Source organism: Stegostoma tigrinum, chromosome 3, assembly GCF_030684315.1.
Source record: "Stegostoma tigrinum isolate sSteTig4 chromosome 3, sSteTig4.hap1, whole genome shotgun sequence".
Taxonomy (NCBI): Eukaryota; Metazoa; Chordata; class Chondrichthyes; order Orectolobiformes; family Stegostomatidae; genus Stegostoma; species Stegostoma tigrinum.
Genome location: NC_081356.1, coordinates 46,833,587 through 46,852,488, shown reverse-complemented (window position 1 = coordinate 46,852,488; position 18,902 = coordinate 46,833,587). Strand labels below are relative to the sequence as shown.

The window sequence follows — 18,902 nt, the reverse complement described above, 5'->3', positions numbered from 1 at the left end:
TGGCAGTGAGTTCCACAGATTCACAACCCTCTGAGAGAGGCAGTTTTGAACCTAGTTTCGCTCACTCTATTTATACCCTCTTGCTCAAGATTGTCCCACGAGGGGGAACATTTATTCAACATCCACCTTATCAATCCTCTTTTACATTTCATATACCTCATTCTTCTGAAATCAGTGAGTACAAGTCTGAGCTGTTCAACCCTCCCACCTCATATGATAACCTTTTCATCCCTTGTGAACCTACTCTGAACTGCTGCTAGTACCACCACATCCTCCTTCAAGTAAGGAGACCAAAATTGGACGCAGTATTTCTGATGTGATCTCACCAACCTGTCTAAGTTGTTCATTTTATGTTGAGTACTATTTCATTTTATACAACTGTAACAACACTACTTTTACAATCCAGTCCTCTGAAACACATGCCAGGATTCCATTTGCCTTTCTTCATTTATGCTGTACTTGCGTACACACTTACCACAATTCATGCACAAGGACACTCAAATCCCTCTGCACGAATACACTTTTTGAATTTGCTTCCCATTTCAATAATAATTTGTTGCTTTATTTTTCTTTTGGACAACTTTGCACTTACCCACATTAATCTCCAGATTGTGGCCCATTCTGTTCGCCTATCAAATCTTGTCAACACTGCTTACTTTCCCACGTATTTTAGCATCATCCGTGGACTTTGCTACGTTACACTCGGTCTCTGCTTGCAGATCATTTATATAGATTGTAAATAGTTGAGGTCCAAGAACTGAACCCTGCGGCACCTCACTAGTTACAGTTTGCCATCGAGTGAAGAACCCATTTATCCTGACCTGCTTTCTGTCAGGCAGCCAATTCTCCGTCTACATTTAACCCCTGGGATCTAACTTTATGGACCAGTCTTTTATGCATTACCTTGTCAAATGCTTTCTGGAAGTCTAGATATACCACATCCACTGAATCTGCATTACCTACCTTGTTGGTTTCATCTACAAAGAAGTTCAACTTTTTCAAGCATGACATATCCTTTATGAAACCATGCCATTATCGGTGAACTGAGCTTTGTTTTTGCATGTGTTTAAGTTATCTCCTCCTTTATGATTGACTCCAGCAACTTCTCCACGACAGAGGCATGGTCTATAGTTTACCACTTTTTGTCTATCTCTGTTTTTGAATAAGGGTGTCATATGAGCATATTTTCAATCCATTGATACATTTCCAGAATCTGGGGAGTTTTGGAAAATCATAACCAATGCATCCATTATCTGCTGCCACCTCTTTTAATATCCCCTGTTTCCTGCACTTTCCCTTGATGTCAGTAGTAACTAGAAATCTACCAGTCTTTGTTTTGAATGTACTGAATGACTGAAAATCTACAGCCCTCTGGTAAAGAGAATTTCAAAGATTCATTACCAATATCCTAGTCCTAAATGGCCAGCCCTTATTGTTGTGACTAAATTACCTGGTTCTAAACTGTTCCAGCCAGAAGGAGCATCCCTCTGAATCTGTCCTTTCAGGCCTTGAATTCCAGACAGGTGACAGGTTCAGCCTTCACAGTCTCTCCTCGTAACAGTCTCATCATCTCTGGAAGTTGTCTGTTAGGAGCATTCCTTGTAGTAGAATTTAGTAAACTGCATCTCTAGACAGACCAGTAGTACATATGGAGATTAGTTGACCCATCCTGCCTGACAGATAACTAATTTCACTTTTTGCCCTTCATCCTCTTTGAAAGTTACTGTTGAATTTGTCACAACACCCTTTCAGACAGTGTATTCCAGCTTATACCAGCTCATTTTATGTGAAGAACCAAGAATTCAAATAACTTGCTTGATTTATTTAATAGTCATGGCATTATGCATGTTTATGTATTATTCACACCCAAGTAAATCCCTGTGTGCAAATAGCAGGGTTTTTTCATCTGTTTTATTATTCCCAAATGGTACAGCCCTGTTGGCTTTACCGGAGATTCGACAAGGCTAATAATTCCCTATTACTGATGGATGAGACACGGGTGATAAATGTCTGTTGTATTTTGGAAACTGTGAGGGTTACCTCAAAGACTCACACATGTACAGGAGCAGCCATGGCCAAAGGCCAGGAGGATCCTGTAGAGGAGAGTGGAGAAGAAAGGGATGAGAACTGGGAGCACTGCAAGCAAAGCCCCAACTTAGATCTGCTGTTTACCTACCCTGTCGTGCCAGTATTTTGATGTGTATGAAATTCCTTGCATTTTTCTGATAGCAATACTTAGCGAGCACATGGTTTCCTGTGGAAAAACTGGAATAAGCCAACATACACCCAGCTACCCACGATATCTGATTGCTTCTTGGAGATGTTTATCAGTGTTTAATGCCAGAGATATCAAGGCGTTCTTACCAGAGTTGAACACCTCCAATTTTTCTCCAAGGGGGTTATCATGTGACAACTGAGTTGTCTAAATTGCTGTATCCTCTGATGTGTGTGTATCTGAGCTTGTGTACTCAAACTATGTTGGATATAGCATATGATTTATGCTTGTCATGATATTTCAGTTAGTGATGATATCAGTTCCGGTCTCTAACTTGCTAATCCCCTAACTCCGTTTCTTCATTGGTTACTGGCCCACACGACCTTAAGTCTTCCCTCCCCCTCCCAGCATCTGCAATGAACTCCCTTTCTCAACATTAGACAAAGAAGAGGATTCTTCTCTTGGAACCTTGAATGTCTAACCCTCTGTTTGCACAGTCACCTGGTGTTTGTCAGTTAGAGACAAGAGGCATTATTTAAGTGACACATGGGAGTTAAATTTCCCCATGCTTAGCACTTTGAGTGGTGCTACACTGTGCCAAACATACCCTGAGTTCAGATCCATCATTTAATGCACTGGCTTGAAGTGCTATAAATGTATTCTAATACAGTATTCATACTATGGCCCCGATATTGATGGATAAACAAAGAGAGTGCTAAGAAGCAAGGTTGTGTCTGTAAAACCTACCAGGACCAAGTATGTGTTTTCCTGCCCATCTTAAAGAAAGTCGCTCGCATTTTGTCATGTCAAATTGCCCATAGTATTCAGGGATGCTCCAAGGGTCGGTGTGGACTTGTTGGGCCAAAAGGCCTGTTTCCATATTGTATGGATTCTGTGCTTCTATGATTTAAATTACATGTTGTAATGTCCTACCTGAGCACCAGTCGGATTAAGTGTGAACTGTCGTTGGAGGTCGCAGTCATGGTGACTGTTCCCAACAGTTGGTTGTGAGAGAAGTTTGGGGCTGGAAACAAGAAGTTGCGAGACTGGGGCTGTGAGCTAGAGAAACTAACAGTGGGGAAGTGAGAGGTTGAGCTATGTTCAGGAGAGCAGGGGACATTGATGACCGGGGAGAAAGACTGAGTGGTCAGTGTTACATTCGGGAGTGGATAAGGGTGGAGCATCATGATTGCCATTTTAAACAGGAGGCTGCAGAGCTAACATGTCAGAGATTGGGATTTGCAGGTTAAACTGGTGCACAAAAAAATAGCCAATGCTCCCTTCTGAGGCAGTGAAGAATTCTACTTACCCTCCATGTTCTCAAGAAAAGCTTAATAACAAATATCAAACTTAACTTCTGATCCAGAATCTGGTTCTTCACGTGTAAAGCCTTACAAAGAAACTGACTCAGTCTGTGTTTTGTCACACATCCCCATCCCAGCTCCAGGTTGCAATTTAGTTCAGGTCCTGACGATGATCATTGGTCAGACGCTAGTCTGACCTAATTCTAACACCTGATTTTTTAATAATATACTATGTGATTATTACTGTATTTTGAGAGGGATAGGTAGGGTAGACATGAAGAAATTTTCCCACTTGGGAGATTTTATATACGAAGAAACATGGCCGTTATTTCACCTTGGCAAAGTCAGCATGTTTTCACAATTGTGCCATTAGCAGACATTTCAGGTCTTTCTTTTAATATGATAAGGATCTCTCTATTTCACATTCTGTTACATTTCTGTAGGTTAATGGAATTGATTTGAGAGTTGCCACTCATGATGAAGCAATAAATGTTCTGAGACAAACTCCACAAAAAGTACGCCTGACTGTCTACAGGGATGAAGGTCATTACAAGGAGGAAGATATGTATGATTTGCTGATTGTTGAATTGCACAAGAAACCAGGGAAAGGTCTTGGACTGAGTATTGTTGGAAAAAGGTATCAAAAAAGTTCTGTTCATTAGATTCAAAACTGATTGTGGAAAATAATCTTGTATGATAATCTTCACAGAGACTAACAATGTTTAAGGAGAAATTCACACTTCCTATATAAACTGAAAAAAACGACACGAGATTTCATGTTTCCAACAGAAATTACTTCACTGTATGAGCGTTAAATAAAACTGAATTACTAACAGTAATAAAATGTGAGGCTGGATGAACACTGCAAGCCCAGCAGCATCTCAGGAGCACAAAAGCTGACGTTTCGGGCCTAGACCCTTCATCGGTGAGGGTTCTGGAATAAATAGGGAGAGAGGGGGAGGCGGACCGAAGATGGAGAGAAAAGAAGATAGGTGGAGAGGAGAGTATAGGGTGGGAGATAGGGAGGGGATAGGTCAGTCCAGGGAAGACGGACAGGTCAAGGAGGTGGGATGCGGTTAGTAGGTAGGAGATGGAGGTGCGGCTTGGGGTGGGAGGAAGGGATGGTTGAGAGGAAGAACAGATTAGGGAGGCAGAGACAGGCTGGACTTGTTTTGGGATGCAGTGGGTGGAGGGGAAGAGCTGGGCTGGTTTTGGGATGTGGTGGGGGAAGGGGAGATTTTGAAGCTAGTGAAGTCCACATTGATTCCGTTGGGCTGCAGGGTTCCCAAGCGGAATATGAGTTGCTGTTCCTGCAACCTTCGGGTGACATCATTGTGGCACTGGACTGACCTATCCCCTCCCTACCTCCCCACCTATACTGTCCTCTCCACCTATTTCCTTTTCTCTCCATCTTCGGTCCGCCTCCCCCCCTCTCTCTATTTATTCCAGAACCCTCACCCCATCCCCCTGTCTGATGAAGGGTCGAGGCCCGAAACATCAGCTTTTGTGCTCCTGAGATGCTGCAGGGCCTGCTGTGTTCATCCAGCCTCACATTTTATTATCATGGATTCTCCAGCATCTGCAGTTCCCATTATCACTGAATTACTAACAGCATAGTTTATAGGTACATCTGCTTCAGATTGGAAAATCTCAACAAACACTGACGTTTTAACCCCTTTCTGCTTTTAGCTCCATGTTATAGTTCCACTATTCATGACAGGGTTTGGAAGGTTTAGTCACCAAAGTTTACCACAGCATTTTACAATTCACTTTGATTTCTCCTTGATATTCCAGCTATTCACTCAGTTGGCAGATCTCTTGGGGTCATTCAACAGCTCAAGGTTTAGGAATTGTCCAGATCAAGGATAGGTCTCGCTCACAATCTTGATGAGTGGTCTTTAAATCATACTCCCCTTGGTTTCTGATAACTATCTAACATGGTTTCAGCTGCTCTGCATCACTTTGACAGTTCTATTCTGGGCCAATTCCAGGCTATATCTTGCTATTTCCAGAATTCCAACCAAACCTCCAAATATATGGGGCAGCAGGCATGCTAACCCTCAAACATCCCCAAATTGCTGACTGAAAATATCGACTTGTAAGGCCGAGAAATCAGAGAGAATAGAATGGAAGAAAATGATAAGGAGCCACTCTTCTAATCTCAAGAATTCTCCTGCTAGAGTCTGGTGAATCTTTCGGCAGCAAATATTATAGAGGAGTAATGGGCGGTGTGGAAACCCATCATTGAATCTCAGAGCCTGCCTGCTATAAGTACAGTCCAGGATCTTCACCTGAGCTGAGGCCAGGATCGATGACACTTTTGGCCATGATCAAAATTAGTTCTGGTGAGATACATTTAGCCAGGGCTACTTCTGGCTGCAATTGGGATCAAGGATGTGTCTTTAGACAAGACCAGGATGGGGGAGGCCACTTTTACATGAGGCTGAGATGGGGAAGCCTCCTTTAGCCAAGGCTGGCACGAGGGGTTCCACCTTTATCTGCGACCCAAATATGTGGCACCACCTCCTGCTTAGGCAGAGAATAGCGATCTACCTTTAGCCGAGACCAGAATCATCTATGGTTGCAACATGCTTGGGGGTTGCATTTAGCCAAGGCCAGGCTCAGGGTCCATCTTCTGCAGGAGGGATCAAGGCTGCCTTTAGCTGGATCCAGAATATGTGTGGACACTATGTGTGGCCACATGTTGGATTGGAGAAGGCTGTAAAGAGGAGTGTTGGCAGCAAAAGAGACTGTAGATAAGAGATGGAGGCTGTAATGTGGAAGTAAGTGAAAAAGTGGGCCGGAAGAAGGTGTGAAGAGCAAGGATGGCTACAGTAGATAGAAAGCAGTTTCAAAACTGTCAACAACGTAATGCTGAATTAATTATCTTCCAAGAAAACTTCAAATCACTGAGGGAAACGATTCCTTGCAAATGAAAACTGAGGAGCAGTAAAAAAGGATGGTAACTGGTTAAAATTTTCCAGCTTTTTGCATATGTAGTAGAATGGCATTAGGTGTGGCATTGCTAGTTTGTGGAAGATGTGTGAAGGGTGATAGCTTTGATTTCTGGAAATGTGTTGATTATTTTTTGTTAATTTATGCCTTTTGTCCTGTACCAATTAAAATATTGTGGTATCTAGGAACTTAATGCTTTCTGTATATAACGTTGCTTTAATTGTAAAGGTGAGTTGATTGATGATATTGATGAATTCTTATACTTCTGTTTCAGTGAGTTCAAATGCTCCAAGTTGCAACACAATTACTGTTACAATGTGACTGTCTCACCTAATAAAAGAGTTAGTGAGAATGAAAAAGTAAACCTGAAAATTAAAAAGCAGCCCTCAAGAAATCTTAAGCAAGTTATATTGACCCATGATTTCAACCAATACTTCCTACATCACATATAGGAACGTAGCATGTATGGCACGTTCCAGACATAAAATTAAATTTTACCTTAAAAGTATCCCTTTGATTTTTGGGACTGATGTGCATAAATTACATCAGTGATAGGGATGACTGCCATCTTACCAGACTCACTGGCTCCATCAAACAATGCCCATTTATAAATTGTTTTCAAAGATTAGTTAGTCTAGGAAAACTAGATAAATATTTTAAATCTTCCAGTATTTACACCCCAGCTTCTAACCAAAATGACTTCTCCAGAGATCCAAAGTATCCACTTCAATCCCAGATCTGACTGAAAACTCTCGCTGCAGTTTCAGCAGCACAGTAAGAATTCCCTTTTGAATTGGAATTACCCAAACCCATTTGATGAACTTGCCAGCTAAAGTGTTCTGTTTAACTTGCATTTAAATCTTTCAATCTCCAAGCTAAAATTTATGTTTCTAATGTAAATTAATTATAAAATCAGATGTTCCAAACACTGAAATCTCCATTATTATGGTAATTATTGCGTGGATTTAAACATCAAAACTTAGCGCAAACTTTTAAAAGATACTTTACATTTAATTAGCACCTTTAGTATATTCAGAAACCTAGAGCTGCTTCACAGCAGAATGAAAAATAAAAGGAATGCCAAACCAAAGAAGTAAATATTGGAATGAGTGATCAAACCTGATCAAAGAGGTGAATGTAAAGAAGTTTTTTATAGCATGTTTGTGAGAGAGAGAGAGAGAGAGCCAAGCGGAGGTAAATAGAAAGGATGAGGCCCAGGTAAGTGGGGGAACTGGGAGTGGGTGTGTGAAATGCTTGTGAAACCAGAAGCTTGAGAACTCTGGGGGTGGGGTGGAAATTGTTGGGCTAGAAAAAGATATACGGATGGGAAGGAGCAATTGCGCAAAAGAACTAAATGATGAAGCTGAGAATTTTAAAGTGAAACTTGTTACAGGGTCGAACCTGAAGCCAATGCAGATGGTCAAGAAAAGGGTGAGAATTGGTGCAAGTTGGAATTCGGCGCAGAATTTTACAACTGCTTAATGTTTTAGAGATTAACCAGGAGAACATTGTTATCTCCAGACTTGAAGGTCTCAAAGCCTTGTTGAGGGTGTTGGCAACTGATGGGCTGCAGTGAGACTAGAGGCAGGAGATGTTATGGTCATGGAAGCAAGAAACTTGCGGGCCAGAGTGTGTGAGAGATTTGAATATATCATTTGAGAAATCCACGTTTCTGACTCAATATATGGCAGATCCAACATTTAAAAGTACAATTCATGCAATTTAAAAAAGGGAAACATTAGCCCAACCAGGAGTTTGAATACACACAAATGACTAAATAGGAAAAGTGAGCGCACATCAAATGCAGGAAGTTTGTGGTTCTACTGATTCCAAAATTATGATGAAGCAATTTTTCGTGCTCGCGTCATAAATTGTAATAATGGCTTGTAGAATATAGCAAAATTCTTAGTTTCTTCATTGAAAACAACGTAAATGTCATACTGTGACTTCTTTAGAAAATAATTAGAAAGGATGTAGAGTGTATTAATATAGTCATTAGGGGTGCTGATGGCACCTTGATAACCAGTACATCAGATTAATTCCCTGGGGAAATTGGTGGATTTAAATATACTTAAGAAAATCTGAAATTGAGAGCTATCACTGTTGTGTAAACTCATCTGGTTCACTCATGTGCTTTAGAAAAGGAAATGTAGGCTGTGTGTGACTTCAAGCCCATTGTATTGCGATTGAAATTTTAGTGACCTTAGTTTGTCAGATTTTTGGCCTCTGATCAATTAAATTGAGCAATAAATTTCTTTGAAGCACAGCTGGTTAAAATAATACTCCAGTCCCCCCCATATCTACATACTTTTTGATTTCTTCATTAATCTGTATGGATACCTCTTATACTGATTATAAAATGCTTTCTGCCTTATCTGTGTTTAGGAAAAGTAATTGTAAACTACCGTTTAGCACTGCATAGGTTGTACTGATACAAAAAGTAGAAACTTTGCTCAGTTTTTTTTGCCATCTTCCTTCCTTCTGCTGAAGGACTAACAATATTGAGCAATTGGACATCTTCTAGTACCTCACTAAATGATCACTGTTTGTACCATGACAGATTGTTAAGCCACGATAGCAACAAGTTTCATGTTCATGCTTCCTGATCCTACCTTCCAAATTTGGAAATTACAGAAGACTACTATTTAATAACGGGCCCTTGGTATCTTTCAGCATCTGTCAGCTAAGGTGCTGAAATTCATTATATCATCTAGGCTGAATTAGTTAATCCTGGTTTTGAAAAAATAAATTGCAGAGCCTGCTGAAAATCTGAAATAAAGACAGAAAATATTGGAAGTACACATCAGGTTTAATAGCATTTGTGGAGATAGAAACAGACTCACTGTTTCATATCAATGACTTTTCATCAGAATTGTGTGCATTTTCATGAAACGTGATTTTAAAAAATTGCAGTTCACGCATCATCTCTGGAGAGAGAGAAACTTAATGTTTTTGGTTGTCACCTTTCAATAAAAGGAACTATTGTGAGCAATATGTTTTGAGCAGTTTTAGTTACATATTAGAAACTATTTATGTTGATTTTAATGTCTGAGAATAGGGGTATAAGTTTAAAAAATTGAACCTGTCTTTCTGGAAGAAAGTTACAACACCTTCCCACAATCCATTATATGCCACAATTGGAAAGTCTGTTCCTGAAAATGGCAGTTAATTATGATTATGTATTTCACAGCTTAAATTCTAGATTGGTTGGTTTTTGTTTTGATATCCAGAACTATTAAAAGATATGGGGCAAAATCAGGTACATGGAGTTAGATTGCAGATCAGCAATGGTCCCATTGAATGGTGGATCGAGGCCAATGGGTGAGCCATCCCTTATTATCACAGCTACAATGTTCTGAGGCCTGACATAGCACTGACATAACTGCAACTCCTGAACACCTAAGAGAGAACATTCCAAATTATTGCCTCGGCAGTCATCATTTTCCAACTACCTTCAGTTCTGCCACCCTCTTAGGGGTTAGGATTAGAATCCTTTTACTGTGCTTTTCTGCTTTCAGACACCCAAGATTTTCTGGCTGCCTGTCTGGCAAAGACAGCCTCACAATAAAAGATAAGAATAAGTGCAAGAATTAATAAAGCAGGCTATTAATTTGATGCTTGGTGTGTATTTTAGAGGATTGTATAGAAGTGGGATCAGTATAAACTTGCCTTTGATTTTGGCCAGAGTAGTTGGTAGCAGGGACTTCTGAAAATCACATGCAGATTAAATGCAAATAATGTGTTTTGCAAGCTGAGATAACCTGTAGCAGGTGTTTGAACCGTCTACATAGTTGTCACTATTCAGCCTAAACTAGTCCCAGATAAGACATGTGTCACTAGATTAAGATAATAAAATGTGAGGCTGGATGAACACAGCAGGCCAAGCAGCATCTCAGGAGCACAAAAGCTGACGTTTCGGGCCTAGACCCTTCATCAGAGAGGGGGATGGGGAGAGGGAACTGGAATAAATAGGGAGAGAGGGGGAGGCGGACCGAAGATGGAGAGTAAAGAAGATAGGTGGAGAGAGTGTAGGTGGGGAGGTAGGGAGGGGATAGGTCAGTCCAGGGAAGACGGACAGGTCAAGGAGGTGGGATGAGGTTAGTAGGTAGCTGGGGGTGCGGCTTGGGGTGGGAGGAAGGGATGGGTGAGAGGAAGAACCGGTTAGGGAGGCAGAGACAGGTTGGACTGGTTTTGGGATGCAGTGGGTGGGGGGGAAGAGCTGGGCTGGTTGTGTGGTGCAGTGGGGGGAGGGGACGAACTGGGCTGGTTTAGGGATGCAGTAGGGGAGGGGGAGATTTTGAAACTGGTGAAGTCCACATTGATACCATACGGCTGCAGGGTTCCCAGGCGGAATATGAGTTGCTGTTCCTGCAACCTTCGGGTGGCATCATTGTGGCAGTGCAGGAGGCCCATGATGGACATGTCATCTAGAGAATGGGAGCGGGAGTGGAAATGGTTTGCGACTGGGAGGTGCAGTTGTTTGTTGCGAACTGAGCGGAGGTGTTCTGCAAAGCGGTCCCCAAGCCTCCGCTTGGTTTCCCCAATGTAGAGGAAGCCGCACCGGGTACAGTGGATGCAGTATACCACATTGGCAGATGTGCAGGTGAACCTCTGCTTAATGTGGAATGTCATCTTGGGGCCTGGGATGGGGGTGAGGGAGGAGGTGTGGGGACAAGTGTAGCATTTCCTGCAGTTGCAGGGGAAGGTGCCGGGTGTGGTGGGGTTGGAGGGCAGTGTGGAGCGAACAAGGGAGTCACGGAGAGAGTGGTCTCTCTGGAAAGCTTGGGGACCGCTTTGCAGAACACCTCCGCTCAGTTCGCAACAAACAACTGCACCTCCCAGTCGCAAACCATTTCCACTCCCCCTCCCATTCTCTAGATGACATGTCCATCATGGGCCTCCTGCACTGCCACAATGATGCCACCCGAAGGTTGCAGGAACAGCAACTCATATTCCGCCTGGGAACCCTGCAGCCGTATGGTATCAATGTGGACTTCACCAGTTTCAAAATCTCCCCCTCCCCTACTGCATCCCTAAACCAGCCCAGTTCGTCCCCTCCCCCCACTGCACCACACAACCAGCCCAGCTCTTCCCCCCCCACCCACTGCATCCCAAAACCAGTCCAACCTGTCTCTGCCTCCCTAACCGGTTCTTCCTCTCACCCATCCCTTCCTCCCACCCCAAGCCGCACCCCCAGCTACCTACTAACCTCATCCCACCTCCTTGACCTGTCCGTCTTCCCTGGACTGACCTATCCCCTCCCTACCTCCCCACCTACACTCTCTCCACCTATCTTCTTTACTCTCCATCTTCGGTCCGCCTCCCCCTCTCTCCCTATTTATTCCAGTTCCCTCTCCCCATCCCCCTTTCTGATGAAGGGTCTAGGCCTGAAACGTCAGCTTTTGTGCTCCTGAGATGCTGCTTGGCCTGCTGTGTTCATCCAGCCTCACATTTTATTATCTTGGAATTCTCCAGCATCTGCAGTTCCCATCATCTCTGTCACTAGATTAAATCATTTTCAACTGTTCTTATTTCTAAATGTCTTGTAATTAGTATGTTCCACGTTATAGCTCATGCACATCTTGCAGATGAGGTGAGATTTTCCTGGGTCCGTATTTGTTTTCTGAATTTGCCTTTTTCCTATATTGGAACAGTTAATTTAGTAATAGTTAATATATCTAGTATTCTGTTAAGTTTTCAGTAGAGTAAGTTATTCTACATTCTTCTTTCTTTTGTTGTATTTTAACTACAACTTTTGAATAAATTGTGTTTTGCTTAATGTCAAGTAGTTTAACCCATAAAATTGCAGTTGGAACACAGCACCTGACATTTACCTTTTGAAATCAGAAAATATTAGGGTATAGGCTACCTTCTTAATATATTTTGAGGGGGCCTGATCAGGTCCATAACTCTAGAATGCAGTGAAAATTAAGATCAGTCTGCATGTTTGTAAAACAAAACTCCCATCTGATTTTCCTTTCCATTTATACATAAAAACACAAATACATTGCCATATATGGGCATATAGTTTAGTGTTCCTAGTTTTTCCACTATGCAGGCAATACAATGTTCCTGGTATAGATCCATAAACAATTTCACCTAAGACATTATGGAATATATTTCACCAAATCCAGATGACTTAAATCATCCTTACTAGCTTGAGAACATATGTTAAGGAGCATGTTCTCCTCCTCTCCAACCCCACCACCACCACACCACGCGGAACGCAGCATCTCCCCAGTATTTATCACACCTAATTTATATCTGTACTTGTTTTCAATAGAAATGATACTGGGGTCTTTGTGTCAGACATTGTGAAAGGAGGAATAGTAGATCTGGATGGGAGCCTTGTGCAAGGGGACCAAATACTGTCTGTGAATGGAGAGGACGTTCGAAGCGCAACTCAGGAGACCGTTGCTGCTATGCTGAAGGTCTGACTAATGCATAAATTATGATTTGGCAAGGACTTAGAAACAGTAAATGTGACCAAGACTTATTAATTTCGACAGTGGAAAAATTTAAGTATTTTGATATTGATATATTCTCATAATGGACACAGCTAGTCATTTGTTCCATAAGTTGTACAAAACTAAGTGAGAAATACAATTTTTGCTACAGGACTTTCATTTTAGCCTTGTTGAAACCAAAGGATAAGGGTTCTGGCCAAACCTAATTCAGCCAAGAAGTTAGTAATCCGGATGACCAATCAGCAGGGTTGGCACTGCTGCCTCACAGCGCCACGAACCATGGTTTGATTCCACCCTCGGGGAACTGTCTGTGTGGAGTTTGCACATTCTTCCTTGTCTGTGTGGAGTTTGCACATTCTCCCTTGTCTGCGTGGGTTTCCTCCCGTTCCCTCTGAGTCTAAAGATGTCAGGTTAGGTGATTTGGCCATGCTAAATTGCCTGAGTGTCCAGGGTTGTTTGAATTAGGCGAATTAGACGTGGGAAATGCTGGGCTACAGGGAAGGGGAATGGGTTTGGATGGCATGCTCTTTGGAGGGATGGTGTGGACTTGTTGGGCCAAATGGCCTGTTTTCACACTGTAGAGATTCTGTGAGTTGGATGATGTATCCTTTAAGGGAAAACAAATAGCATAATGCCTTGCATAAATATAGAACTTAAAGCCAAATTTTAGCCTGAACAGATTCTGGGCTAAAAATGGAAGAGAAAGTAATGGATAAAGTGGAAAGTGTATTGTGGAGGTGAAAATGGAAGTTTACTCATGCTAGGAACAGATAATATAAAATGAGATAGCAATAACTTGTATAAACATAGAAAGAAATAATTAAAATGGCGACAAGTGATTCGGGAATAAAGGAGTTATATTGTCTTATAACACACTAAGGCCTTGTATCTGTCTACTACTGTAATTGTCCCTATTTTCCTGTCCTAAGCTATTTATGTGTGTTCCACAGAACTTTTATCAAACTCTAGTTTCTTTAGAGGAGACCTACAGACCCCTAACCCGCCTGTGGACATTTCAATCAAGCCACTTCATTAGATTTTTCCGACATGACATTATGTCTGAATGTCCCATGCTATTTTTAAAAATTAGTTGCTTTCATGACCTTATTCAAGTGCAGGGTGGCACAGACCTTTTTTTTCGCATTGGAATTCTGTGATCCACGTCTCCACCTTTTGTTTCTAAGTGGACACTTTAGAAATGTTCCTTTCCCAGATTCAAAATCAAAGAAAATTAGTTCTCTTTTCCTGTTCTCTGGTACTTGTGACAAAGTGGTTTCCTAAAGAACTCCTCTCTGTGAGCATGTGTTTCATTTTCTGTGTCAGTTCAGTAGCATAGAGTAGCCAGAGAGCAGTTTGGTCTGACATGTAGAGTATTCCATGATTTTAGGTGATGTAATTCAAAATGTAGAAGTTCCTGACAAGTTAACTCATACTCTCCATTTGTACAGATTGAAATGTTCTCAGATATTTAATAGATAAAGTAATCTTTCTGTTCTTTGTTTTAGTGTGCACAAGGCACAGTGAGATTAGAGGTTGGCAGGTTAAAGGCTGGATCATTCTCACCTGATAGAAGAGGTTCCCAAAGTAGCCAGGTTTGTATCTCTAAGCTGATATTTGAGCTTTCCACAAGAAAATAAATTAAGTTGATTTGTAGGGCTGGATATTATTCATCTCTTTTACTGTTTATGTAAATTATAAGCAGATGGAGCAATGATTATTTTAGTCAAGTGCAGCTAACTGATGCTGGAAGCACATGATGTAAAATCAAATTATGAATCTAATGTTAGTAACTGCCGTATATTCTTTACATTTTTAGTTGACACCAAATAACTCTAAAGTTTGTGATTTTTAATGATCTTATTTACAAAAGGGGTACAATGTAGTCATTTTACTGGATTGAATTTCGAACATGGATTGTTATTAATCTTGGATTTATCATGTTTGTGGAGTAGGGATAATTCCTAATTAAATTTCTGAGAATAAGTCTTCAAGTACGTACAGACAGTAAAGATCTCTCAGGTGTTGCCTGTTTTAATTTCCCAATATGATTTGGTGTCATATTAACTTTTTTTGAGGAAATGATTTTCAATACACAGATGAAACTGAAGGCTAATTAGCTTTGAAGAGTGTTCATAAATATTGCTTCGTGTCATCTATCTCCAATGTTTTTTGGCTAACTTATGGATTTTTTAAAATTGCCAGTGTTTTAAAATGTATGTATGATAAAGGTTTTAGAAAAAAAGTTAATGGTGAAGTAATGCTTTTAATACTCCACCTCTCCCATTGTCCATTCTGACCACCACCACTTCCAGTACAGAACTGGTCTACAGTCTGAAACATAGGACTTTGTCTTAAACTATAAAGTTTATCTTGGCCAGTTTTATGTTTGCATTTTTTGGGACAGATGGCACAGTTTGTTGCTCAACTGATAACGGAACCTGTGAAAATAGAAAGCTCCAAGCAGCTTATTTTATGTTACTTGGAATTGGTTTATCTTTCATGCAAACATTCCTGATAAGGTCAATGCTCTCGGCCTTCCTTACTTATTCTTGTAAAGGTGGTCATCGCAATTATAGTATCATTATTTTTGTTCTGATTTTCGTCAACAGCAATCTATTTAAATTGGTAAAAGGAACATCAGCATTAGAAAGTCTGCAAATTTAACATCTAACATCATCTAACAATATCTAACATCATAGAGCATAGAACATTACAGCGCACCAGAGGCCCTTTGGCCCTCGAAATTGCACTGACTGTGAAACCAATCTGAAGCCCATCTAATCTACTCTATTCCATTATCATCTATATGTTTATCCAGTGACTATTTCAATGCCCCTTAAAGTTGGCGAGTCTACTGCTTTTACAGGCAATCAAGCCTGAAATGTTTGTGTTATAAAATTTTAAATAAAGGAAGAGCTCATAAGTAATTTTTATCAACTCATTACATTGCCGTTGCAATATACTAGAATTCATATTAACAAAATCTTCTGGAAACTTTTCCATTCACAAGTTTTTCATTCCTGTTTGTGACTTCTCTATTTCCTGCTAGTTACTAGAACCTTACGCTTGTTTCAGCGATGGAAAATCAGAATATTGCAAAACAGCTGCAGTATTAATGATTGTTGATAGAATACTGTCATAGATTTATGAGAAAAATTTGTAGTTTGTGTAGTGTTGATCATTTAAAATGTCTTGATTTAGTTCTGGAGTAGTATTTCAGCATTATTAATAGTTGAATCGTTAATAATATTTTGCAGCGTTAATCTAAGGGATTGTTGAGGGATTAATTGCATCATAAATTCCCAAGCGTATAGATAATCCTTTTTATGGTTATCTTACTCCTGTATTTGTGTCACTAGCTAAAATTCTCAAAAAAGGACCTTGAGGATTCTTCAAAAAAGTTCCAACTAATAAAACAACAATTTGTATTTTTGTGATACTTGTGGTCTAGGGTAGATGACATAATGATTTTGATTACCAAAAGGAAGTTTTTTCGGCAAATGACGTGCAAATTTACCTGCTTTCTTCTCTCTAGAAAATGTACAAATCCTATTTTTTGTACTTTAGGGCTGAGACTAAAAACTTATAAACTTACACAAATATCGTGATACTGAAAAGATTAATACCAAGTTATACATGACATTATTATCAGAAAAACCTGTATTCTGAATACTCAAAGCAATGTTCAGACATATTAATTTTATAATCGCAGTCATGCTAATTGTGACTATTCTCTCAGGTCAGTGAAGGGAGTAGTAGTGGCGGATTGACCACGTTCTATTCTGCTACATCTGGATCTACCCAAGCTGATCTACATGAAACTGGGTACAGAACACCTGCCTGTAAGAGCTATTCAGTCTTGTGGGTTAATGTTGAGTATTCTACTTGATTCTTATTAAAATGTGACACAAGTATTTATTCCTAAAGGGCTGGAATACACATCAGCCTGGGAAAATGTTGCAGTGCATTATTTATACATGTTTCAGTTAGCCTTAAAAGCTAAGATGACCCTGTCTCTGTTCTAGTCATAATGTCTCACTTCTAAATTTGCAAAAAAAATGTAATACTTAAATTAGAATTAACATTTATTATAAAAATAGAAACATGTTTTTCATCATATGTTATTCCATTGCCGTGAATGTGTTAGTAAATTACCATGAAAAGCTCTGATTTGTTTAGCGCCAAGAATAGTTAGGCTATGTCATCCCACAAATTAATTTTACCGTTGCCTTAGTAAGCATAACCTAAGTTGGCAGTAAGCAGTTTATCAATTCCAGTAACTAGCATTTTGTTCGTTACGACCAGGTGAAGAGGGTTGGATGAGCTCATGTCTTTTGAATTCCCTCAGTTCGCTGCAACAACTTAAAATTTCTTTTAGCTTGCAGCTGTATCACAACTTCAATTAAAACATGTTCACCATATCAAAACAAAGACACCAATTGCTGGGTTTTCTTGTGAGAGAGAGAAAGGGATCATATTATTTACCAATCCTAAGAAAAATAACAAAGTGCAACATCAATCATACACAGATAAAATGTTTAAAAAGGGGAGACTGCAAAAATATAGATTACTTACCTGTAATTTCAAAGGCCCTTGAGGTATTAAGTTTAACCTGAGAGCACAATAGTTTAATTAATGACTTTTAGCTTCAGCGATTGTAAATGCAGATAGCTTGAAGCTCTCAATGAATCTATATTTCTCCCATTTGCTTTTTACCAGTCTTTGTCATCCAAGAGACTGAAAGAAACAAAAGGCAAGAGAGAGAATGCCTTCCAGATCTGCTGTTACATGTTTTTCTGTTCTTACCCTCCCTCCCTCTTTGCCTAAAAGACGATGCCTGAAATTCAGGCCAAGCAGCGTAAGAGGAGCAGAAAAGTTGACATTTTGGGTCGGGACCCTTCTTCAGAAAAGGGGGAAGGGAAAGGGAGCTCCGAAGTAAATAGAGGAGGGGGTGGGACTGAGGAATGTAGGTGGGATGGTGATAAGTGAGTGCAGGTAGATAGTGATGGGGATTGGTCAATGAGGTGGGAGGAGCAGATAGATGAGAGAGAAGATGGACAGGTTGTGTCAGGTCAACGAAGCGGGAATGAGAGGGAGTGGTCGTCATGGGATGAGGCCAGGGGTGGGGAGATTTTGAACTGGTAAAGCCCACATTGAGACCATTGGATTGTAGGCTCCCAAGATGGAATATGATGTCATGCTCCTTCAGTTTCCAGGTGACGTCATTGTGACAGTGGAGGAACCCCAGGATGGACGTGTCGCCGTGGGATTGGGAGTTGAAATGGTTCGCGACCGGAAGGTTTTGTCTTGCAGGAAATGCAAGAAATGTGGTCAAGAGCGACTCTCATGCTTCCTGCACCTGTGCCCTCACATTCCCCCCCACAACAAAAATTAAAACAGAACTCCCGTTGTTCTCGCACATCACCCCACTAACCTCCGTGTTTAACGTATCATTCTCAATTATCGACCCAACAACCAAAGATATGTTTCCCTCCCCACCCCTATCTGCATTCTATAGAGACCACTCTCTCTGCGACTTCCTTGTCCTCCCCACTAGCCCCACCACCCCCGGCACTTTTCCCTGCAACCTCAGGAAGTGCTACACCTGCCCCTATACCTCCCCCCTCACCTCCATCCAAGGCACCAGACAAACCTTTCACATCAGACAGTGGTTCACCTGCACATCCATTACTGTGGCCTACTGCATCCACTGCTCCCAATGTGACCTCCTGTACATGAGTGAGACCGAACAGAGGCTCAGAGACCGCTTTGAGGAGGAACTGCGCTCTGTACATGACAAACGACAACGCCTTCGTAACCATTTCAACTCCCACTCCCACTCCCTGGATGACATGTCCATCCTGGGCCTCCTCATAATGTCATAATGATGCCACCTGGACACTGGAGGAGCAGCACCTCATATTCCTCCTTAGAAGCCTACAACCCATTGATCTCAATGTG

The 18,902-nt window shown here is 41.0% G+C and overlaps 1 protein-coding gene across 4 annotated transcripts in view; it reads left to right on the top strand.

Moving 5' to 3' along the window:
* LOC125451281 (multiple PDZ domain protein) overlaps positions 1–18,902 on the top strand; it is a 227,215-nt gene that overhangs the window by 181,310 nt on the left and 27,003 nt on the right. For all 4 annotated transcript variants that reach the window (XM_059644577.1, XM_048528244.2, XM_059644578.1 and 1 more), the window contains 4 exons: positions 3,963–4,156; positions 12,758–12,905; positions 14,447–14,533; positions 16,681–16,783. In XM_059644577.1, the coding sequence (XP_059500560.1) occupies positions 3,963–4,156; positions 12,758–12,905; positions 14,447–14,533; positions 16,681–16,783 (532 nt within the window). The remainder of the gene's footprint in view (positions 1–3,962; positions 4,157–12,757; positions 12,906–14,446; positions 14,534–16,680; positions 16,784–18,902) is intronic.